Below are 24,225 nucleotides of genomic sequence, written 5' to 3'. Positions count from 1 at the left end.
GGAGGTGCGCGCTGTGGTTTTCTCTATCTCTAGGGACAGTGTGGCTGGCCCCGACGGGTACTCCTCGCTCTTCTATCAGCACTGTTGGGATATTGTTCATCAGGACGTCTTTGATGCTGTCCTTGATTTTTTTCATGGTTCCCCGATCCCCCAGAGTTTCACCGCCACCACGATCACTTTGATTCCCAAAGTGGCGGGCGCACATGCGTGGACGGACTTCCGCCCCATTAGCCTGTGCAATGTCTCGAACAAAATCATCTCTAAGCTCTTGTATTCGAGGTTGAAGACCGTTGTCGGAGACCTTATCTCTCAGAATCAGAGTGGTTTTGTTCCGGGCAGACTGATCTCGGATAACATTCTCCTGGCCCAGGAGCTTACTCATAGTCTGAACCTCCCCACCCGGGGAGGTAATGTTATCATGAAACTTGACATGGCCAAGGCCTACGATAGGGTCCAGTGGCCGTTCCTCCTGGATGTTCTCCGTAAGTTCGGTTTCTCTGAGCAGGTGGTGGCGATGGTGTCGACTTGCATATCTCTCTGCAAGTTCTCCGTCAACATCAATGGGACCCCTGCTGGTTTCTTTAGCTCGACCAGGGGGCTTCGCCAGGGCGACCCCCTGTCCCCTCTCCTCTTTGTTCTTGGGGCCGAATATCTCTCGCGGGGTCTGAACCGCCTGTTTTCCCAGCACCCCGAGCTCCGCTTCCGTTCGGGATGTGACATCATGATCTCCCACCTCGCATATGCTGACGATGTCATCATTTTCGCAAATGGTGGCACCCGCGGGATGAAGCGCATCAAAGATTTCTTGTGGCACTTCGAGAACTGCTCTGGCCAGCTGGTCAATGTGGTTAAGAGTGCCGTCATTCTGCCCCCTAGATGCCCGGAGCGCCTCCGCTCCCGCATCCTGCGCATCACCGGGTTTGCTGAGGGGCACCTCCCTATGAAGTACCTGGGCGCGCCGTTGTTCCGGGGACACAGAAAATGTGCGCTTTTCGAGCCCCTCCTGCTTCAGATCAGGAAAAAACTCGAGGGATGGGAGACTCGTACACTTTCTCCAGGGAGTCGCATGACTCTTATCAGAAGTGTCCTACTCTCGATTCCTATCTATCTGTTCCAGGTGGTCCAACCACCTCTGGCTATCATGGAGAGGATTGAGCTTATCTTCAATGGCTTCCTGTGGGGCTCTCGCCCGCAGGAGAAGAAATGGCACTGGGCCCGGTGGTCCCGTGCGTGCCTCCCGCCCTTAGAGGGAGGCCTGGGCTTCCGCAGGTTGAAAGACCTTGTGGACAGCTTCTCTATTAAGTTGTGGTACAGATTCAGACAGGGATCTTCCCTCTGGGCGAAGTTTCTGCTGCAGAAGTACTGCAAGACTTTGCACCCAGCCCGTGTCCTCTGTCGTGGGTTCATCTCCCCTTCTTGGCGGCGCCTCTTACAGATTCGGCCCCGCGCTGAGCCTGGCATTCGCTGGAGAATCGGTCACGGAGACATCTCCTTCTGGGATGATATCTGGACTGGTGATACCCCTCTGTCTGATCAGAGGGAGGTTAGAGGGAACCGTGAGGCCCGCGTCTCTAGTTTCCTAGTCGAGGGGGCCTGGGACTACGATCGTCTTTGCTCTGTTGTTGCCCCCTCTGTTGCGGAGGCCATCACTCTGGTCCCCATTCTTGTGGGTGAGCCTGACTCTGCCTGTTGGATTCACAGTTCGGACGGGGTTTTCTCGACGAATTCAGCCTGGGAGCTGGTTCGTCAACGTGGCCCTCCGTCTGATATCTTTGCCCCCTGCTGGGGTAGGTGGATGAGACCCACCATGTCCTTCTTCTTCTGGAGACTCTGGCATCGGTGGCTACCGATCGATGAGGTCCTTCAGCGGCGCGGGGTGGCTCTTGCTTCCAAGTGTCTGTGCTGTGATTTGTCGGAGACATTCACGCACATCTTCCTTGACAGCCCTGTTGCCCGTCATGTCTGGCATTTTTTCGGTGCCATTTTCCGCTTTCAGATCCCCTCGACTGGGGATCTCAATCTGTTCCTCTGCTCTTGGAAGAGGAATCTCGCCTGGACTCCGGGGGGCCACGTGAAGGAATTCATACCCTTCATCGTCCTTTGGTTCCTATGGACTGCTCGTAACGATGCGAAGCACCGTCACTTACCCATCTCCGGGGAGACGGTCAAGCTTCAGGTTTTATCCTACCTCCGTCTTGCCCACTCAGCCTCTATTGTTAAGCCCAAGCACTGGCTGGGCTCACTTCAGGCGGCAAGACAGATTGGTATCTCGGTCAGTCTTCGGCGCTTGCTGAAGATGACCATTGTTAGGTGGCTCAGACCCCCTCCTGGGGTCTTCAAGCTCAACATTGACGGTAGTTCGAGAGGTAACCCCGGAGAGTCTACTGTTGGAGGGGTTGCTCGTGATGCTTCTGGCCAGGTTCTTTATTCGTTCAGCGAGTTCATCGGAGTCGGGACCAACATCAGGGCGGAACTGTGGGCTGTTTGGAGAGGACTACTTCTTTGTTCTGACCTTAGCCTTTTTCCCCTTTGGATTGAGACCGATTCCCAGATTTCTATCCAGATCCTCCGTTCTCGTAGGTGTCAGTGGGCTCTTGACCTTATTGTCTCTAGGATTCGCTGTCTTATGCGGGGGCGGGCTATCCATATTTCTCATATTTACCGGGAGGGTAACTCTGTGGCGGATGCTTTAGCGACCGAGGCTCATATTTCTCGACGATTCACTTACACGCCAGGGCCGGCTCTCCCCAGACATATCTCGATTCTTGCTCGCTCAGACCACTCCGGGCTGCCGTACTTGCGTTCCAGGCTCTCTTAAAAAAAAAAAAAAAAAAAAAAAAAATTCGGCCAAAAAAAAAAAAAAAAAAAAAAAAAAAAAAAATCGGCCAAAAAAAAAAAAAAAAAAAAAAAAAAAAAAATTAGTTTTATTGCTTTCTAGTTTCCTCTGTTTTCGCCTGTGGGTGCGTGTGTGGTTACTTTCTCGTGTATGCGTGGGTCTGTGAGTGTGCGTTCGTTTGGGTTTGTGTGCGTGCGTCTGTGTGTGTGTGTGCGTGCGTCTGTGTTCGTGCGGGCGTTTGCGCGTAGTCGCTTGTGTGCGTGCGTTTGGGTGAGTGTTTTGTTTCTGAGCGTGCGTGTGTGAGTTTTTATTCGCGTAGGTGTTCGTGTGCGTGCTTTCGTGTGTGTGCGAGCGTCTGTGTGTGCGTGCGTGAGCTCGCCCTTGTGTGCGTTCGTGCGTCCGTGAGTTGTGTGTGTCTGTCTCTCGGTTTATACCTGTCATTTAGTCGTTGGGCGGATCAGTCGCCTCAGACCTTTTCTTGTTGCTTGATTTTGTGCGTCTCCCGCTGGCGGATTCCAGTCGCCTGACGCACTCGTTGAGGAGGACAGCTTTGCCTCCAGGGCGGGACCAGACGCCCATTGCTATCTTTATTGGAGTTTCGGAGGGTCATCCATTTGGACCCATGTCAGCTGGTGATTGAGATGCTTGCCTTCAGCCCATTGTTTTACTACTGTCGTTTTCCACTTTTCCGGGTGCTCTGGCGGGAACATACGCCTCCCTGGAGTCTTCTTTAGTCACTTGAGACATAGCTATTCTTGAATTTTGACGGTCATCTTGCTTGCACTGAAGTGACCCTTGTAGTATCTGCTTTTTGATTTGCGTATTACTGTTTACATTTGCGCTTAGCCTTTTGAGGAGGTCTTGGTCTAGTCCCCCTTCTCACTTAGGTGTTTTTTCTTTGTACGGATTACATTTTTATGTTTCATTTATTTACAGGTAGGGGTCTGCCAAACCCCCCGCCACTCTGGCGGCGTTCTCTTAAAAAAAAAAAAAAAAAAAAAAAAAAAAAAAAAAAAAACCCTAAACCCTAAACCCTAAACCCTAACCCCTAAACCCTAACCCCTAACCCCTAAACCCTAAACCCTAAACCCTAAACCCTAAACCCTAAACCCTAAACCCTAAACCCTAAACCCTAAACCCTAAACCCTAACCCCTAAACCCTAAACCCTAAACCCTTTACATGTTCCAGGTAGTCCAGCCTCCTCTGGCAGTTATGGAGAGGCTTGAGAAGGTTTTCAATGGTTTCTTGTGGGGGTCCAGACCCTTGGATAAGAAATGGCATTGGGCGAGGTGGTCTCGTGCATGTCTTCCTGTCTCTGAAGGGGGTCTTGGATTTCGCAGGCTCAAAGATATTGTGGAAAGCTTCTCCATTAAATTATGGTTTCGTTTTCGTCAAGGTTCATCCCTATGGGCCAAATTCATGATGAGAAAATATTGCCAGTTGGTGCATCCAGCTTGTGTTTCATCTACTGGGTTCATTTCTCCCACTTGGCGTCGTTTGCTTAAGATTAGGCCTCGTGCTGAATCTGGCATTCGATGGAGAGTTGGGATGGGAGATGTTAATTTTTGGGATGATATCTGGTGTGGGGATGTTCCATTATCTAGTCAGTTACCGGTTAGGGGGGATCGAGGTGTCCGTGTTTCTCACTTTATTTCAGATGGGGTTTGGGATTTTGATTTCCTCTGTTCAGTTGTTCCTCCCTCTATTGCTGAGACTATTGCTCTAATCCCTATTGCATTGGGTGAGCCCGATTTGGCCATTTGGGTGCATAGTTCTGACGGTGTTTTTTCGATAAAATCCGCTTGGGAGCTTGTCCGCCTGAGAGACCAAGTTTCTGATATATTCACTCCTTGCTGGGGCAGTTGGCTGAGGCCTACTATGTCTTTCTTCCTATGGAGGTTTTGGCATCAATGGCTTCCAGTTGACGATGTTCTCCAGCGTCGTGGTTTTGAGTTGGCGTCTAAATGTCAGTGCTGTGAGATGCCTGAGACATTCACGCACATTTTCATTGACAGCCCTATTGCCAGATCTGTATGGAATTTTTTTGGGGCTGTTTTTCATGTCCGTATTCCCCTTACTAGTGATTTCAGACTCTTCCTCAGTGCTTGGAAGAGGCATCCGGGGTGGACACCTAGAGGCCACGTGAAGGAGTTTTTGCCTTTCATTGTTTTATGGTTTCTCTGGACAGCTAGGAATGATGCGAAACACCGTCATTTGCACATTTCTGGGGAGACTGTTAAGTCTCAGATTTTGTCCTATTTGCGTCTCGCTCACGCTGCGTCTACTGTTAAACCTATGCACTGGCGTGGTGTTTTACATGCTGCGAGGTCGCTGGGGTTTTTTGTTGATACGCGCAGGGTTCATAAAATGGCGATTGTCCGTTGGTTGAGACCGCCGGTTGGGTGCTTCAAACTGAATGTGGATGGGAGTTCGAGAGGTAGTCCTGGAGCTTCTACTATTGGTGGTGTTGTTCGTGACTCCTCTGGTCAGGTGCTGGTTTCTTTCAGTGAGTTCATTGGAGTTGGGACCAATATCCGGGCAGAACTTTGGGCTATTTGGAGGGGTCTTCTCATTTCTTCTGATCTTCATTTCTTCCCTCTTTGGATTGAAACTGACTCTCGTATATCTCTTCTTATACTTCGCTCCCGCCGGTGTACTTGGGATCTTGAGCATATTGTTACACGGATTCGTTTGCTGATGAGGGGGCGTTCAGTTCATCTATCGCATATTTACCGGGAAGGGAATTCGGTGGCGGATGCCTTGGCGGCGAGGGCTCATTTACTCAGGAATTATACCTTAGAGTTAGGTCCTTCCCTACCTAGAGATATCTCCATCTTTGCCCGTTCGGATCGTTCCGGGCTCCCTTACCTTAGATATAGATACTCTTAGCCATTTGTGCCCTTTCCTCTTTTTGGATCTCTTTCTGTATCACATATGTTGGATATTATATATATATATATATATATATGTATTTTTATTGCAGGTATATTGCTCTGAGAATTTGTTTGTCATTCACATTTTCTCTGTGCTAGTGGGTCCAGACATTGGCACAGGATGTGTTCGTCCTGGTTATTGTTCTTGCTGGATGTTTTCCACTTTCATATGGCCCGTGCAAGTGGGTACAGACACTTGCTCATGACATGTTTGTTCTTGATTGTTCGGAGTGGGTTTCTGCACTGTTTCTGGTGGTGCTTTCCTTTGACCCACTCATGGTCCCTGGCGGGCGTTTACTGCTGGTTCTCCTTGCTCGCCGTATCAGCTATAGTAGAGATTTTTGATGGATGTCATGGTGGATTCACAGGGTGCTTTCAGGATGATCCTCTGTTTCTTGCCATGTTCGTCAGACTTCTACTTCATGGGCTTGTGCTTTATGTTCTTTTGCTTCATATGTTGGATATCTTTTGTTCTGGCGGGATTGCGATCTTTATTTTGCTCTGGGATCGCCATTGTATAGTGACTTCCTGGCCAGACATTATTTTGACTGGAGGGTTCGGTACAGTTGTCAGCTACCAGATTATATTCATTTTGACAGATAGCATTCTCCAGGGTGATAGCTCAGGGATGAGAGCTTTTGCATTGACTATGCGTTCATCTCGCCGTTATCATTTGGTCTTCCTCAGAATGTTGTTTTTAGTGCTGTTTGTATTTGTTTAGTTTCTGGCGTTTTTTCAGTAGCTTTCTAGGGTTAGTTTTGCTTCTGTATTTACTCCCCTAGGTGCTTTGTTTTTTTCGTTTCTACTGCTTTAGCCTTTTTGAGGAGGTTTTGGTTTTATCCACCTCCTCTTTTAGGTTTTTATTTTGTCTTCTGTATTTTGTTACTGTCTATTTTGTGGATATATACAGGTAGGGGTCTGCCTAACCCCCCCGCTTCCGGCGGTGTTTTATTTTAAAAAAAAAAAAAAAAAACCCTAAACCCTAAACCCTAAACCCTAAACCCTAAACCCTAAACCCTAAACCCCGAAACCCCGAAACCCGAAACCCCGAAACCCTGAACCCGAAACCCTGAACCCTGAACCCTGAACCCTGAACCCTGAACCCCAAAAAACCCTAAACCCTAAACCCTCAACCCTAAACCCTAAACCCCAAAAACCCTAAACCCTAAACCCTAAACCCTAAACCCAAAAAAACCCTTTTGTCCCCAAAAATTTTTCTCTGAAAAAACACACACTAAAAGGTGCGAAAAAACACACTAAATTCGTCACTATTCACGCCCAACTGCCGCCATGCTGCCGCCGCCGGATCCCGGCCGGCCACCACCACCATCTGAACCGCCGTCCTCCGGCGACCTCACCTGGAAAATTTCAGACCATTCCGAGTCCGGCAACCCCTCCGATTTCCCGATCGAAAATGGCCCATTTCCGTTCAAAACTTCGACGGCGTCGTACACTGCTCTAATCGGCGCCGACCACCCACCGTTCAACTCGCCTCGAACAGACGGTTCTTTTGGTACCACCCTCAGCCTCGATAATACAGTATATCCACCGTTATCACCGATCAAAGTGACGCCTTCACTGTTCACGAGCTCGCCGGCGCTTTGTTCTTCGATTCCGGCCGCCTCGTGCAACGTCGGTTCAATACAAGCCCCGATCTGTGATGCCCAGACTAAGACGATTCAGATGGCACACGTTTCAGCCCCAACGCCGTTCACCGTCGACGGCAATTTCAGATCTACCGTTTCTGCCCCAGTCGCGATTCCGCCGTCGTACTCAGCTCCGATTTCCGGCGGCGTTCCGGCGTTTTTCTTCAATTCCTTTGGCCAACTTCATCGTCCAGCCATGGGTCGTGTTTTGCCTCAATCAATTTCCGGTTTCCGGCCACCGGTCGGAAACCCCCAATTTCAAGGTGATATTCGAATTTCATCACTTTCCTTGGTTCAATCGACCCCTCTTCCGGCCGGTTCTAGTGGATTGAAGACCGGTTCCGTGATCTCCTCGCCGTCGCCGATCTTTGGTACCTCTCAGGTGGTCAACTCGGCGGTCAACTCGGCCGGGTCAACTCAGCACGTTGACCGAGTCAACTCAACAGTCAACAACTCGGGTTTGTCTTCTAAATCTGATTCTCGGGCGACTAAGACGTTTCCGGTGTCATTTAGGGATGCTCTGGCTCCTACTTCCCCTCGCTCGGGGAAGAATGGCTTTGGAGATGTCGTGAATGCTATGGAAGAAATGCCCCCACCGACTCTTAAGGATGGGAAACCGGGTATTTTTTTCCCGGATGAGGTAATGTCTTCCCTGACCGAGCCTTTTAAGTTTTCTTTGGTTGGGAAGATTTCTGGTAATAGATCCTTAGTCCCAAATTCAGAAATTTCTAAGGCATTTGCTCGTTTGGGATTGAAACGATCTTTTGATTTGAGGTTTTTGCCTCGGGGTTTTCTGATCCTTTCACTTCATTGTGAGGAGGATTATGCGTTTTTTTGGACGCGTGGGCAGATGATGGTGGGACCTCTCGGGATCCGTTTCTCCAAATGGACCCCGGAATTCAATCTACAGGAAGAATCTCCCATCGCCCCTGTTTGGGTGCGTCTCCCGGGTTTGCCCATTCACCTGTTCAACAAGAAAAGTCTTTTTGCCCTTGCTAAGATTTTGGGCAACCCGGTGAAAATGGATGACTTTACTGCTGACTCCTCTCGGAGCGCTTTTGCTCGAGTCTGTGTGGAGATGAATGTGTTGGAACCACCCGTTAAGCAAATTTGGGTGGGCTGGGGTGATCATACCCAGGAGATTGATGTTGTGTATGAGAAAATACCTGGGTATTGCTTGGATTGCAAGATGTTGGGTCATTCGACCGAAGTTTGCTATTCTCATGGTAAAAATCCTAAACCTGCTCGATCCAAGCCTGCTGATCGAGGGCCTCCTCAGCCGGAGGCGCCTCCTGCTCAGGCACCACCTGAGGGTGCAGCCCCTGTCATTGTCCCGGGACCACAGCCCCAGCTTCATGTCAATGGCCATGGTCCCCGGCGTAGACAGAGACGGAGGCCTGTTCGTCAGGCTCTCCCGAGGGATGACCCCCTTGCTTCGAACTCTTTTGGAGTTCTTTCACATTTGCAGGAGACAGAGGTTGGCTCTGAGGAGCTTGGATTAGGTGTTCCTGATCCCTCTGTCGGTTTGAGTTCTCATCAGGAGGCCCCTTCTTCTGACCGCCCTGCGGTCACGGTGGCTGAGGACGATGAGAGTGTTCCTTTTGTGGACTGCGTGGATGACCTTGGATCTCCACGCCCGGATGTGGTGACTGTGTTTGTCCCCCCGGAGGTTTGTATTGAAAATCATAGCAGCCACTCGGTCCCATCTTTTCCTGCATCCCCTGCTGATGCCACTTCTATGCTGGACGAGTTGATTGCTCGACAGGGACCCCCTATTCTTGAGATGACCCCCAGTCACATGTCGGCTGATGATCCTGATCAGGATTTTGATCGACATTCTGTGTCTGGAGTTAGCTGTGGGTCCGAGTGTAGTATTCTGGACACTGACATGTCCAACCCCAGAAAAAGACCTCAGGATGATGGTCGGCGATCGCATAAAAAGCGATCGGGTCCTTCTTCCACCCGTTCCCCATGAATTGTTTAATCTGGAATATCCGGGGACTTCGAGGTTCGGAGTCCCAGCAGAGGCTTCATGCCTTTGTGAAGGAGAAACAGATTAAGGTTTTGGCTGTTTTGGAGCCCTTGATTGATCTGGATCCGAGATTCATGACTCGCCGTTTGGGGTTTTCTGGAGTCATCTCTAATCTCTCCGGTCATATCTGGGTATTTTTTGCTGCTGATGTGAGGGCGGAATGTGTTTTTGATCATGCTCAGTTCCTTCACATCAGAGTCTCTGCCTCTTTCTTGCCGACAGAGATATTTTGTTCTTTTGTCTATGCTAGATGTGATTATGTTCAGCGTAGGGATCTTTGGGCTTCTTTGATTTTGGTTAAGCCTGTTTTGGGTCCCTGGCTGGTTGGGGGCGACTTTAATGTCGTCAGGGATGCGTCTGAGTGCTTGGGCTCCCGTGGTGGTAGGTTGCTACCCATGGAGGAGTTCAACACTTTTATTCTTGATTCTGGCTTGATCGATGCTGGTTTTGAGGGGTCTTCGTTCACTTGGACGAATAAGACCATTTGGAAGCGGTTGGACAGGGTCTTGGTTTCTGTTGATTGGGGAGATCATTTCAGCTCGATTCGGGTTGAACATCTCGCTCGTACTGTCTCGGATCACTGTCCGCTTTTGGTTACCGCCCCTGTTTTTGCCCGTGGGCCGAGCTCGTTTCGCTTCCAGCGTATGTGGGTTAGGCACCATGGTTTTTTGCAGACTGTGAGGCTTAATTGGAATCTGCCTTGCAGTCTGAGCGGCATGCCTCGGCTTTTTGCCAAGATGAAGCGTCTCAAGCATCACCTCCGGTGGTGGAATCGAGATGTTTTTGGTAACATCTTTGATAGACTCACTGAGGCTGAGAGGGCTGTTCGTTCAGCTGAGGATGTTTGTGAGGCCGACCCTTCTGACGCGAATTGGACTTCCCTGTCCGATCGCAATGAGGATCTGGTTCGTATCACCGCCATGGAGGCGGATTTTTGGAAACAGAAAGCGGCTTGCCATTGGCTTGAGGATGGTGAGCGGAACACCAGACTCTTCCATAATATGGTGAGGAAAAAGCGCGTGGCGAATAAAATTTTCCGCATATGGGAGAATGGGGTTTGCCTGACGTCTCAGGATTTGATTCAGCAGTCGGGAGCCTTGTTTTTCCAAGATCTTCTTACCGGGGAGCCCTCTGCGCTCGATTGCCCTGATTTTTCGGGTTTTCCCTCGGTTATCTCTGCCGTGGAGAATGATGGTATTGCTGCGATTCCCTCTTTGGAGGAGGTCCGCGCGACCGTCTTCTCCATTCACCCCTGATAGCGTTGCTGGCCCTGATGGATTTTCCTCGGCGTTCTTTCAGCATTGCTGGGAGATTGTCCATCAGGATGTTTTTGGTGCTGTTCTTGATTTTTTCCAGGGTTCTCCTATGCCTCAGGGCTTTACCGCCACCACGATCACTCTTATTCCCAAAGTCGAGGGTGCACGCGCCTGGTCGGACTTCCGTCCGATCAGCCTGTGCAATGTCACGAACAAAATCATCTCTAAGCTGTTGTACTCTCGGTTGAGGGATGTGGTGGAGAGACTTGTTTCCCCGAATCAGAGTGGCTTCGTTCCGGGTCGGTTGATCTCGGATAATATTCTCCTTGCCCAGGAGCTCACTCACAGCATTACTCTCCCCACTCGTGGTGGTAATGTCATATTGAAGTTGGATATGGCCAAGGCCTATGATCGGGTCCAGTGGCATTTCCTCTTCGACGTTTTGAGACATTTTGGTTTTTCAGAGCGTGTCGTGGCTTTGGTTTCGGCCTGTATTTCCCATTGTCATTTCTCCGTGAACATCAATGGTTCGCTATCGGGGTTTTTTGGTTCCACCAGAGGCCTCCGGCAGGGCGATCCATTGTCTCCCCTTCTCTTTGTTTTGGGGGCGGAGTATCTTTCTCGTGGCCTTGACCGCCTATACCTGCAGCATCCTGCGCTCAGGTACCGTTCTGATTGTGATATTTTGATTTCCCATCTGGCTTACGCTGATGATGTCATTATTTTTGCCAGTGGTGGGACTCGTGGTATGCAGCGCCTTGTCGATTTTCTGCATCACTACGAGAACTGTTCGGGGCAGCGTGTGAATGCTGCCAAGAGTTCTTTGATTTTGCCTCCGAGGTGCTCTGGGCGCCTCCGCTCCCGGCTTTTGCGCATCACCGGGTTCGCCGAGGGTCATCTGCCCCTCAAGTACCTCGGATTTCCCCTTTATCGGGGTAATCGCACTTGCTCCCTTTTTGAGCCCCTCCTACAGTCTGTTCGTAGGAAGTTAGAGGGTTGGGAGATTAGGACCCTCTCCCCGGGTAGCCGCATGACCCTGATACGTAGCGTGCTCCTCTCCATGCCGATTTATCTGTTTCAGGTGGTTCAGCCACCTCTGGCTGTCATGGAGAAGCTTGAGCGGGCCTTCAACGCCTTCCTCTGGGGGTCGAGACCCTTGGAAAGGAAGTGGCACTGGGCCCGGTGGTCCCGGGCTTGCCTCCCCGTGATTGAGGGGGGACTTGGATTCCGCAGATTGAAAGATCTCGTGGAATGTTTCTCGATCAAATTATGGTTTAGATTTCGGCAGGGCTCTTCTTTATGGGCGAGATTCCTTTTCCGGAAGTATTGCCGGCTGGATGCTCCTGCCTGTGTCCCCGTCCGTGCTTCTATTTCCCCCATTTGGCGTCGTCTCCTCAGGATCCGCCCTCGCGCGGAGCCTGGCATTCGCTGGCGAGTTGGTCTCGGAGATGTTTTCTTTTGGGATGACACTTGGTTTGGGGACGTTCCTTTGTCCTCCCGGTGTGTGGTTCCCGGGGGCCGTGATGTTCGGGTCTCTCATTTTCTTTCTGAGGGGTCCTGGGATTTTGATCGCCTCTGTGCGGTTGTTGCTCCTTCAGTTGCCGAGGAGATTGTTTTGATTCCTGTTCTTTCGGGTGACCCTGATCTGGCACGATGGATCCATAGCTCCGATGGTGCTTTCTCTGTGAGATCTGCTTGGGAGCTGATCCGTCAGCGTGCTCCGTCTTCTGATATATTCCGCCCGTGTTGGGGGAGCTGGTTGAGGCCTACCATGTCGTTCTTCCTCTGGAGATTCTGGCATCAATGGCTCCCAGTTGATGAGGTGCTCCAGCGCCGGGGTTTTGCGTTAGCCTCGAGATGTCAGTGTTGTGATATGTCTGAGACATTCACACACATATTCATTCGCAGCCCGGTTGCTTGGTCTGTCTGGCACTTCTTTGGCGCCGTGTTTCGGGTTCGTCTTCCCGACACTGAGGATTTCAGTTTGTTCCTCAGTGCGTGGAAGAGAGATTTGGTTTGGTCCCGGGGGGGCCATGTGCGGGAGTTTCTTCCCTGCATTGTCCTGTGGTTCCTCTGGACTGCGCGGAACGATGCTAAGCACCGTCATCTTCCCATCTCTGGGGAGACGGTGAAGTTTCAGATTTTGTCTTACCTGCGTCTCGCCCACTCTGCGCGTACTGTCAAGCCCAGACATTGGCTGGGTGTGTTTCATGTGGCGAGATTGCTGGGTATTTCGGTTGCTCTCCACAGATTTCATAGGACGGCGATTGTTCGCTGGCTGCGGCCGCCGTCCGGGTGCTTCAAGCTTAATGTGGATGGGAGCGCGCGTGGTACATCTGGGGACTCCTCTGCTGGTGGCGTTGCTCGGGATGATTCCGGGAGGGTCGTGCTCTCATTCAGCGAGTTCATCGGAGCTGGGTCTTCTCTCCGGGCTGAGCTTTGGGCGGTTTGGAGGGGTCTTCTCCTTTGTTCTGATCATTCTTTTTTCCCTCTTTGGATCGAGCTTGATTCTCTGACTTCTATTCAGCTCATTCGTTCCCGTCGATGTTGCTGGGGTCTTGATCACATTATATCCAGGATTCTGGTCCTTTTGAGGGGGCGGTCTGTTCATATTTCGCATATATTCCGGGAGGGTAATTCGGTGGCGGATGCATTGGCGGCGAGGGCCCATACCCTTAGGCACTTTACCTTAGAGTTAGGTCCCTCCCTCCCTAGGCACATTTCCATACTTGCACGTTCGGATACCTCCGGACTTCCCTACCTGAGATATCGATGTTCTTAGCCGCTCGCAGCCCATCCCTTCTCTTGGACCCATTTCTTCGGTATTTCTATATGTATATGTATATTTTTTCTTTGCAGGTACTGTTACTTAGGGGGTTTCTCTTTTCCCCCGTTTTGCCAGTCTGGTGTGAGTGGGCCCAGACACTCGCACACTACATGTTTGGCCTCCTCGGGATTGGGTGGGCTCTCGCACTTACCCTCTTGGTGCTCTTCTTTGGCCCTCTCATATTCCCTGGAGCGCTATTTCTGTTTGGGCCTCTCTTTGGTCCACTTCTGGTCCCTGGCGGGCGTTTACTGCAGTTTCTCCTTGTCCGCCGTCTCAGTTCTTTTACAGGATTTTACTGGATGTCGTGGTGGTTCCAGGGATTCTTTCCGGACGATCCTCTTCATTGTTATGATACCTTCGTCATATTTATACTTCAGATGCTGGATCTCTTTTGTTTTGGCTGGATTGCGATCTTCATTTTGCTCTTCTATCGTCATTGTACAGTGATTTCCTGGCCTTATCTTATTTTGACTGCTGGGATTCATACAGTTACTCGGTTTCAGATTAGAGTCGTTTTGACAGATTGGATTCTTCAGGGTGATGGCTTAGAGATGAGAATTTCTCCATGGATTCTGCACTCATCTCCCAGTTATCATTTGGTCTTCTTCGGCGTGTTGACTCTTAGCGCAGCTCGTATTTGATTAGTTTCTGGCGCATTTTTTGTCGTAGTCTAGGGTTATTTTTGCATATGTATTTATGTCCCTAGGCTACTTGGTATTTATGTTTCTACTGCTTTAGCCTTTTTGAGGAGGTCTTGGTTTAGTCCCCCTCCTCTTTTAGGTTTTCTTTCTGCTGTTACTTTTTATTTTGTGGATATATACAGGTAGGGGTCTGCCTAACCCCCCCGCATCCGGCGGTGTTTTCCGGTAAAAAAAAAAAAAAAAAAAACCCTAAACCCTAAACCCTAAACCCTAAACCCTAAACCCTAAAACCTAACCCTAAACCCTAAACCCCAAACCCCAAACCCCAAACCCTACGTCAGATTCTCTTCTAGCAGTGCAAGCAGTCACTAGTCTAGAAGAGAACTTCAGTTATGTAGGGTCCAAAGCTAAAGACATCAGAATTCTTCTGGACTCTCATAGTATCACTCACTTGAGTCATGTTCGGCGTTCAGCTAATGAAGTTGCACATTCTCTTGCTGCTTTTGCTTGTTCATCTTCATCCCATTTTGTATGGGAGGTTGGAGATTTTCCTCTTTGGTTAATTCATCTTGTAACAAAAGACATATTTACTTCTCAATAAATTACAAGATCTTGACCTTCAAAAAAAAAAAAACATTCATCGATTCCCAGCATCCCAGTCTCCACACTCACTCTTTCACTTTCCTTTCTCACAGGGCTCCCCTCGAAATTGACATTTTTACTTCGATTCAGTGTTACTGTTTTTTTTACAATTTTCGTATGCTCTTTTTGGTTATCGGAGCACGTGTCTTTGGAGATCCAAGTGTAAAATGCGAGCTCTTTTTCGAAGATGCTTCCGCAAGCTTAATGGGGAGAAGATCGACTCATCCTCTGTCAATTGAGGATCGCTGTTGATTAAGGATAAAAAAAAATCGGGCTTGCAAACATGCATTTTGCAAAGCTTGATGACTCTCCTATGTTTCGCGAACAGGTCCATTTATAGTCCTGAGCCTTTATTTTGAGTTTGCGTTTCTGCTCTAATTTCAATTTTCTATGCCAATGTATGATTTTTTTTTTGTTCTTTCCTGCTAGCATACCTGTATGAAATTTATGCTTCACTTCATGGCTTATACTGGAATTAGAAGGAGTGTCGGCTCTTGTTCATGATTTTAAGTTTCTAATTACTAGGAAAAGAGTTCTTAATTCAAACTTCTGAATAAAGCTTGTTGAATTGTCTTGTCAATTCCAGTTTAACCTATGAAAAATTCACTGGTCTGTCTATGTTTATATCGTGCACTTTTTTTATTGTTTCCATCTAAATTAATGCTTGATAAAATAATGTGTTGTGAAGATAGTCGAGAATTAATTATTTTGTCATAAATGGTGACTAAAGTGTTAAAAAAAACTTTTATGAGATGCAAACTATTTTTAGTTGATCATCTTGGAACATTCTGTCTTGTTTTTACAGATTTGTGCAGCTCTGGAGAACGACAATATTACAATTTCCATATTTGACTGTTCTGCATTTGAACAGCTAACAAGTTACTTTTTAATATCACTGGTCATTTGGTTGGAATTTACAAAGTGATCTTGGATGAACTATCCACTAATACTATTTTGAGTCAAAATTAGGTTTTGGTTGCATTACCTTGTTGGAGCCTTTTCATAGTCACTGGTTTTTTAAAAAATGCCATATATTTCTGCTTACAGATACAAACATTGGAGGAAAGTTCTGAATCTTTGAGGGAGATGTGTCTAAAGTTTTACAAAGGAAGTCGTAAATACACGTGAGAACTTTTTTTGGTGTTTCAGCTTTTGTTTTGTTGATGTTTTTATTTTGAAAACCCGTGAAATTTTACACTCTTGGTTTTGTTTCCTGATGAAGTTAAGATCTAGTTTAAGTTATATTTTTTTTAGAGAAAATGGGAAACTCTAGGGCTTCTTGATGTAATTAGATTCAGATGGGGCCATCTTATTGAACTTAAGCCAATATTGCACTAATATCTCTTACCTCTCGTATCTATCGCTTAGTATAAGGCACTTGTATGTTCTTAGACTTACTGTCCATGGAAGGAAGTCCTTCGAAGTGGATGCGCTACCTGTGCTGTATATTTGTACTAGAGATAAAAAAGATATTTCAGAAATATGTGGTTTAGCTATAGAAAGATCTAGTACCATGATACATTCGTCCGTTCTGTCAGATAATGAAGAGAAGTTATTGCACTTGGATCTTTGTTCACTTCTAGTCTCCTTAGTTTCTGAAAGTTAATGTTGTATGTCTCTGACTTTTAACGATGTTGTACGACTTACAGTGAAGGTCTGGGCGAGGAATATGATGGAGACATTGCTTTTGCTAGTGCGTTGGAAACTTTTGGTGGAGGGCCTAATGATCCCATTAGTGTTGCCTTTGGAGGTATATTCTTCCTTTTTTCAATAATATGTGCTTGCTATGTCTTGTTTTATTTTGACTATCGATGAAAGGTAGTTTCTACTTCCAATATTTTCTGATGTTGCACTTTGATGTAGATACAACTGTACATTCAACCATTGCATGACCTTTATCTGTTTAGGTTTCAAGATATTTGAAAATCTTACATAGATTTCTATTTAACTTAATCCAGTGTGCTGAAATAATATTACAGTTCTGTAGATTAGCCTTCCATTTTACCATAACATTTTTCAGCTTCTCAAAATCGGTTATTGCATATTCACTTTATGAAGTATTAAATAATTGGTTTAAAACCTCAATATATGATGTATTGAATGTAATCTCATTGTTTTGATGATAATTCCTCAGTAATGCTAAATTCTAAACCACATGTCATTTACTCAATTGAATTGGTACTCATGAGGTCATGACCTATCATTAAGGAAGTTGAAATAGGACAGAGAAGAATTAGATCCTGTTAAATTAAAGCAAACCAATATCTTTTTCTAGGGTAATCTACCACTTGGAGCAACTGGCACTGAATCTAAACTCTAAGTATGACACCATAACCTGCATAATTTTGCTGCCCACTCTTCCAAGAACAAGAATTATCAATGTTTCTTGGGTTTTACGGTTACCTTTTATATAAACCAACTTTTGGCACTAGTCCAGTGACCTACCCAAATCCCTCGCTCCTTCCATTACCAAAGAGGGGCAGCTAGGCCTATGCCACCTTGATTGCTTGTGTCTATTTTGGACTGTTGGTGACAATGTCTTCCTGGTGTGGTGATAAATATGAAGTTCTCTCTTTGATCTTACAAATAGCAGGTCCTACATATGTTCGAATTATTTATTCATCCTAAATTTTATTTCCCTTTGATCCAAGTGATCCTTTTTGGTCCTTCTTATTTAAATCTTCCTCAGTAGTCAGTACTAGATTAATTTATTCTGTTTCATAAAATCTCCTGGTACATCGTTTATATTGGCAAATAAGTTTCAATCAGTATCTTGATGGGAATACGACGCTATCAAGCCAAAATCTAATATTTGTAGGTCCTGTCATACAAAGTTCACCATAGCACTGAGGGAAATTGGGACATATAAAGAAGTTCTTCGATCTCAGGTAAACTCATTGTTATAATCTGTGTTTTATGGGATTTTACGCCTATTTATCTATATGGTTATTGGCTAGCCCTCGAGGAAAAACTGAAGAGCTTTTTATCTATTTTTTGAGAGAATGGTGACATAATTAAAAGGGATCCCAAACAAGTATTGTACAAAATATGTTTGTTGGTACTCATCCCATTTCTCTAGATTAATGCCCATCTCAAATAAGTAAGGTGACTTAGTGTAAAGAAATGAGTAACTAAGATATCATGCATTCCCATTTGTCTGGTTGCGTTTTGATCCTTTCAGGTTGAGCACATCTGAATGAAAGATTGCTGCAGTTTGTGAACTTAGATTTACAAGATGTAAAGGTACAATTTTTAATTCATGCTGTTTGATGTGAAAAATAGCTCATAGATTATATTTGTGGCTATATAAGTTCCTCAATATTTCACGCAAGTTAATTAATTCTGTTTTGCAGTTTATTATTTATGTAATGTCGTTAATAAGGAAATCTCAGTTGTTGTACGTAAAAGATTGAAATTATTGTTAGTTAAGCAATAATTGAAACATCCACTAATCGTTTTCTTAAAAAGTACTAGATTTTTTTTAAAACACTCCACTATTTCGATCGGCTTACATACACATGCATAAAATATTTTTGACATCATTTTAAAAGTAACTCAACCAACTAACATTTAAAAATTTCAAAGGAAAATAGTTTGAATCATAAAATCGTTTAAACGTTTGCATATCCTAAATTAGCAAAATTGCTAAAACTAACACTCTTTCAAAAACCACTCATAAACATAAATAAATAGTCGTAAAATCTTTAACATAAATCACAATCGTAAATGCGGAAGACTAGAAGTGCTGGTCATCGGGTTATGTGCACCTTCAGTCCAGTCAGATCAACCATCAAGGCCTCCATTATCATTATTATCATATCCACCTGCATCGATCATATCTAGTGAGTTTAAAGACTCAACACTCCATAATCTTGATAACAACATAATACGTATACAAATCACATGCAACGTAAAAATACTTCTACTTAAAATAACATTTTCATGAAGATGCATAAACTTAAACATAAACATTTTTATAATGATACATAAACTTTAAACATAAACATTTTCATAAACATTTTCGTATCACGTAAACATATTCTTATTCATCATAAATATATTCATATTTGTATCCATATTCACATCAGCATATTCGTATTCGTATTCGTATTCATATCCATATCCATATCCATATCTTTATTCATATTCATATTCATTTTCGTTGAATTCAGATCATTAATTGTGGCTTTCGTATTCGTATTGGGCGATGGATCCATCTACATGTGACCATAGTACTGGGCGACGGGGACATCAGCGACACTCTCACCCGTCAACTGAGCGTTGGCCTTACGTATTAACATATTAACTGAGCGTTGGCCTTACGTAAACGGGCTCCCTCTGGGGCTTTTTCCCTCACGATATCTCCGTTCGTATCATCGTATTAGTCACAATTACTTCACTTCCTTCAACTTTTCGTATTTTCATCACTTAATAAAAATTAAACATACATATAACGTTTTTTTTCTCTTTTAAACCAAGCATACAACATATTTTTAACGTTATCGTTTCATCATAAAATTCCATAAACATTTAAAATAAACATATTAGCATATTAAATCATAACAATCCATAAACATTTAAAATAATCATATTAACATATAAAAATCCATAAACATCTAAAATAAACGTTTTAACATATCCATAAAAATTCCATAAACATGTAAAATAATCATATTAGCATATAAAACAACATTCAGGATACTGCAATGACGTTTACTAATTTTCGGGTGTAAAATTACCGTTTTACTCTTAGACGTAAAATTTCGCGTTTTTGACATTTTCTTAATTCATTCGACTCTAGACCATCTCAAATAATTATTTAAGGAATTGTTATGTGATGTTTTTACACGTTTTTAAAGGGTCCTAGAACACATGAACATGCTGCACACAAGACATGATAGAAGCTGGACCCAACTGCACGTTTTTGTGGCTAAGGGGAAGTTTGGTTGCATCGCATGGCTCGGTTGCAACCAGGGCTGGGCTAGGGCCGCGCTTGAGTCAGGGAAGGAGTCACCAGGGGGACTCCAACCCGTGAAGCCTCATAGAAGTCGCGCAAGTATAGCAACTTGTGCAGGGAGAGATTGCTCGGCCAGGGGACTTTGGGCTGGGCTAGGTTAGGTCCTTAGGGTCCTAGGAGGGTGCCTGAGGGACTGGTTCAAGGGCTGACTCGTTGGTTAAGTGGCTAAGCAAGAAAACAAAGGTCCTAGTCTATGTGGGTTCCTCGGCTGTGGCTTGCAGCTGCAGTTGGGGCTTCGGTTTTGGGGCTAGGGTCAGGTCCTAGAGGTTCTAAGGGTCCAGTAGGGTCCATAGGGGGTCTGGTTCGAGGTTGGCTCAAGAGGGTTCGGGCTTGGCTCGAGAAAAAATGAACATGGCTCAAGGGTAGTCTAGGTGGGTTTCTCGGCAGTTTCTTGCAGCTTATGTAGTGCTTCGGTTTTGGAGTTAAGGTCAGGTCCTATGGGTTCTAAGGGTCCAGGAAGGTTCCTAGAGGGGCTTGTCAGGGATCGGCTCAGGGTGGCTCGGGCGTGGCTCGGTGAAAATCGAAGTTGGCTCGAGGGATAAGGGAAAGGTTTGGTTTTGTGTCTTTGATATGTCAGTTGAACTGATTCAGTTTGGTCGATCAGTTGGTGTTTTCAGTTTTACGTCTCGATAGCTTCAGTTTTACCTCGCTTAATTGATCAGTTCGAAGCTTGATCAGTTCCAGCTACTTGTGCACTAAAGTAAATCATTGGAAACAAAATAACAAGTTTTGTTATCATCATAATCAAGATTGCGAACATGAAATGTTCCAACACATGTGATTAACAACAGTGAGCTTATTGATGACCTTGATGAAAGACCTATTTCACTACGAAAAGGAACTCGATCATGCACACAACACCATATAGGCAACTTCACCTCATTTAAACGGTTTTCACCTATGTATTTTGCCTTTCTTTCCGATCTAAATCAGTTCCAGACTCCCCCCACCGTAGAAGATGCCTTAAATGATCCAAAATGAAAAATTGCTTTCTTTGATAAAATAAAGACATTGGAAAATAATAACACATGGGACATAGCTGATCTTCCATCAGCTAAGAAACTGGTCGGGTGCAAGTGGATTTTCACAGTCAAACATAAGTCTGATGGGGGTATAGAACGACTAAAAGCAAGACTTTTTTTTTGAGAAAAAACTAGATTATTTTAATAATTAAAAGTTTTACAGTACAAGCGGATAATATTAACAGTCCAACTCGCAACCCTGAACTTAATCGTCTCCCAAATCTCCTCTGTCGTCTGTGATTTATGTTGGAAAATTCTGTTATTCCTCTCCAACCAAATAGACCAAAGAGTACAGTGAACTACAATGTGCCCGAAGTTCAAGAAATTTCTGCTCTGTACTCCTCCTGGTTCCATCACGATCACATCAGCCGCCTTCCTCGGTAGTACCCACTGTACTCCCAATTCACGAAAAACTTTTAACCAAATCTCTTTTGAGAAAGAGCAATGCACCAGAAGATGATCCTGATTTTCTTCTTGCATCTTACATAAAGTGCAACAATGTGGGCATAACAAACAAAGAGGCCATCTTCTTTGAATAGAATCACAAGTGGGAAGTTTCTCCAGAGCCACAATCCACGCGAAAACTTGAACCTTATGAGGGATCAGCACTTTCCAGATAGATGCGAAATGAGGAAAATAAGAGAAAGATGTGAAAGGGAAGAAGACAAAAAGCAAGACTTGTAGCCAAAGGATACACTAAGTCATACGACATTGACTACCAAGAAACTTTTGCTCCTGTTGCTAGACTCAACACTGTCTGAGTTCTCTTATCACTCGCTGTTAACCTCGACTGGCCAGTGTACCAACTTGATGTCAAAAATGTATTTCTTAATGGTGATCTTGAAGAAAAAGTCTTCATGAAAATCCCTCCTGGCTTTGAATCTCAAATACAAATAAACAAGGTGTGCAGGTTTTGGAAGTCCCTGTATGGATTTAAACAATCTCCTAGAGCTTGGTTTTATCGATTCATGAAAGTGTTAAAGAACGATGGCTACTCAACGTCAGACCGACCACACCTTATTTGTGAAACACTCCGGAGAAGGTAAAAGTGCAATTCTTATTGTTTATGTGGATGATATTGTACTCATAGAGAATCATAAAGAAGAAATCAATCATGTGAAACTCCTCCTCAGTAGGGAATTTGAGATGAAAGACCTCGGACATCTAAAATACTTTCTGGGAATGGAAGTAGCAAGATCTTCTGGTGGCATATTTATTTCTCAACATAAATATGTTACTGATCTTCTGAAAGAAACAAGAATGTTAGGGTGTAAACCTACTGACACTCCGATGGATCCGAATATCAAAATTGGTGAAAAATGGGACTATCTCTTATTAGACAAGGGAATATATCAAAGACTAGTGAGAAAATTAATATATCTGGCACATACACGACCAGATATTGGATTTGTGGTAAGTGTTCTCAGTCAATTCAGAACAACCTGACCGAGGAACATATGGCTGATACACATCGAGTGTTGAGGTACCTAAAAGGGTCTACTGGTAAAGGAATCCTATTTAGGAAGACTACAGACCGAAGAACTAGGGTATATAGTGATGTTGATTGGGCTGGATCCCCTACAGACCGATGTTCGACATCAGGGTATTGTACATTTGTATGGGAGAACCTAGTGACGTGGAGAAGTAAGAAGCAACCTCTCGTTGCCCGCAATAGTACTGAAACTGAATTTTGAGCATTGGCCCATGGGATATGTGAGGGGATGTGGCTCAGAAGATTGTTAACAGAGTTAAAAGTGGAAGAAAATTCCCTAGTTGAAGTGTTGTGTGACAATCAAGCAGCCATCATCATATCAAAGAATCATGTACACCATGATAGGACGAAACATGTTGAGGTAGACCGTCACTTCATTAGTGAGAAGATGGAAGATGGGGTTATTACTGTCACCTACGTTCTTTCTCAACTTCAGCTGGCTGACATATTTACAAAGGCTATGTTCCTCCCAACATTTGCTGAATTGTGTTCCAAGTTGGGAATGATAAATGTATACGACCCACCTTTAGGGGGAGTGTTGATACGACCCACCTTGAGAGGGAGTGTTGAAACTGTTTATCTTATCTTATCTATTATCTTATCTTTAATTAGTTCTTATATCTTTGTATTTTAATTCATAGGATTAGATTATCTTATCACTTTATTTCTTTATTTAATCCTCGTAACCTAATCATTTGATGAATAAGAAATACGGTGCTTTTTCACCGATTCTCCATCTCTCTTTTTTAATTTCACCTGCCACTTTTTTATAATTTGAAAGCAATAAATCCTCATGGGAAAACATGCTATTTCCTCAATGCGATGGCTTTGGTTTACTTCTATACATGACTGTGATGTTGTTTTCTTTTCCTTGTCCATTATTATATTTTGGCCATTCACAAGTTTTTAGCTGCTTCTGGGGAACTCATTCTCCATGGTATATAAAGTTTAAAATATGATATGGTTTTTCGCCAAGAACCGGTTTAATGATATTTCATCTGCATTATACATGCCCACTTTGCGATTTTTTTACCTATTTTTTTATAACTAAGATATTTCTTTTAACTAGAAGACATGCACGTGCGTTGCACGTATGGAACATACAATAACCGTAATTTCTGAATTTCTCATGATATATTTTGAAATTCTAAAGTTCTATACATAAATCACGTTATTGAAAAAGTAGTTACAAGTTCTATAAGTATTCATTGAAGGAAATTTGACATGGCATAAAACATGAATATAATTGTAATATTTTTAAAAACTTTTATTTTTCGAGCAAAAAAATTATTTAAAAAATATAAGTAAAATTTTAAAATTTTATAAATCATTTTAAGTAAATATAGATGCAAGACTAATTTCTTTCACATAAAAAAGATTTGAATTCAGTCTTATTCCTCATTTTCTATCACTTTGATGTATATAAGTGTAATCATTACACATAAAATCAATTTAAGCTCATTTTCATTCTTTTGAAGTGTTCTCTCATGGCACCGAATAATTATTGAGTAGGTCTCTTGTGAGACGGTCTCACGAATCTTTATCTGTGAGACGGGTCAACTCTACCGATATTCAAAATAAAAAGTAATACTCTTAGCATAAAAAGTAATAATTTTTCATGGATGACCCAAATAAGAGATCCGTCTCACAAAATACGAATCGTAAAACCGTCTCACACAAGCTTTTGCCATAATTATTTGGGTTTGTCATGCATAAAGTTTTAGGGTTTGACCCATTTACACTCACGTCAGTGCAATTCTCATTATGTTCACAATTAGCTTTGTATATGGCTTTGCACGGTAAATCACAATTATAAAAAATAAAAGTACAATATTTGGTAACAAATATAACATTTGACCTAAAAATCAAGAAACGTTTGA

The 24,225-nt window shown here is 44.4% G+C and overlaps 1 protein-coding gene and 1 long non-coding RNA gene across 2 annotated transcripts; both read left to right on the top strand.

Annotated features, from left to right (window-relative positions):
- Positions 1-9,387: 9,387 nt before the first annotated feature.
- Positions 9,388-14,172, top strand: LOC140822184 (uncharacterized). Its single transcript, XM_073182921.1, has 3 exons — positions 9,388-10,671; positions 10,748-13,288; positions 13,564-14,172. Exons 1-3 carry the CDS (start codon positions 9,388-9,390, stop codon positions 14,170-14,172), a joined length of 4,434 nt encoding a protein of 1,477 aa, XP_073039022.1.
- Positions 14,173-14,808: 636 nt separating this feature from the next.
- On the top strand, positions 14,809-16,585 carry LOC140822023 (uncharacterized). The gene is made up of 3 exons (XR_012115892.1): positions 14,809-15,142; positions 15,862-15,938; positions 16,464-16,585. It is a non-coding gene; the product is annotated as an uncharacterized lncRNA (long non-coding RNA).
- The last annotated feature ends 7,640 nt before the right edge of the window (positions 16,586-24,225 follow it).

This window comes from Primulina eburnea, unplaced genomic scaffold (genome assembly GCF_022965805.1).
Source record: "Primulina eburnea isolate SZY01 unplaced genomic scaffold, ASM2296580v1 ctg739_ERROPOS11973397, whole genome shotgun sequence".
NCBI classification, from domain to species: domain Eukaryota; kingdom Viridiplantae; phylum Streptophyta; class Magnoliopsida; order Lamiales; family Gesneriaceae; genus Primulina; species Primulina eburnea.
The sequence above is the reverse complement of the archived record's forward strand: the minus strand, read 5'-3'. Positions and strand labels throughout refer to the sequence as shown.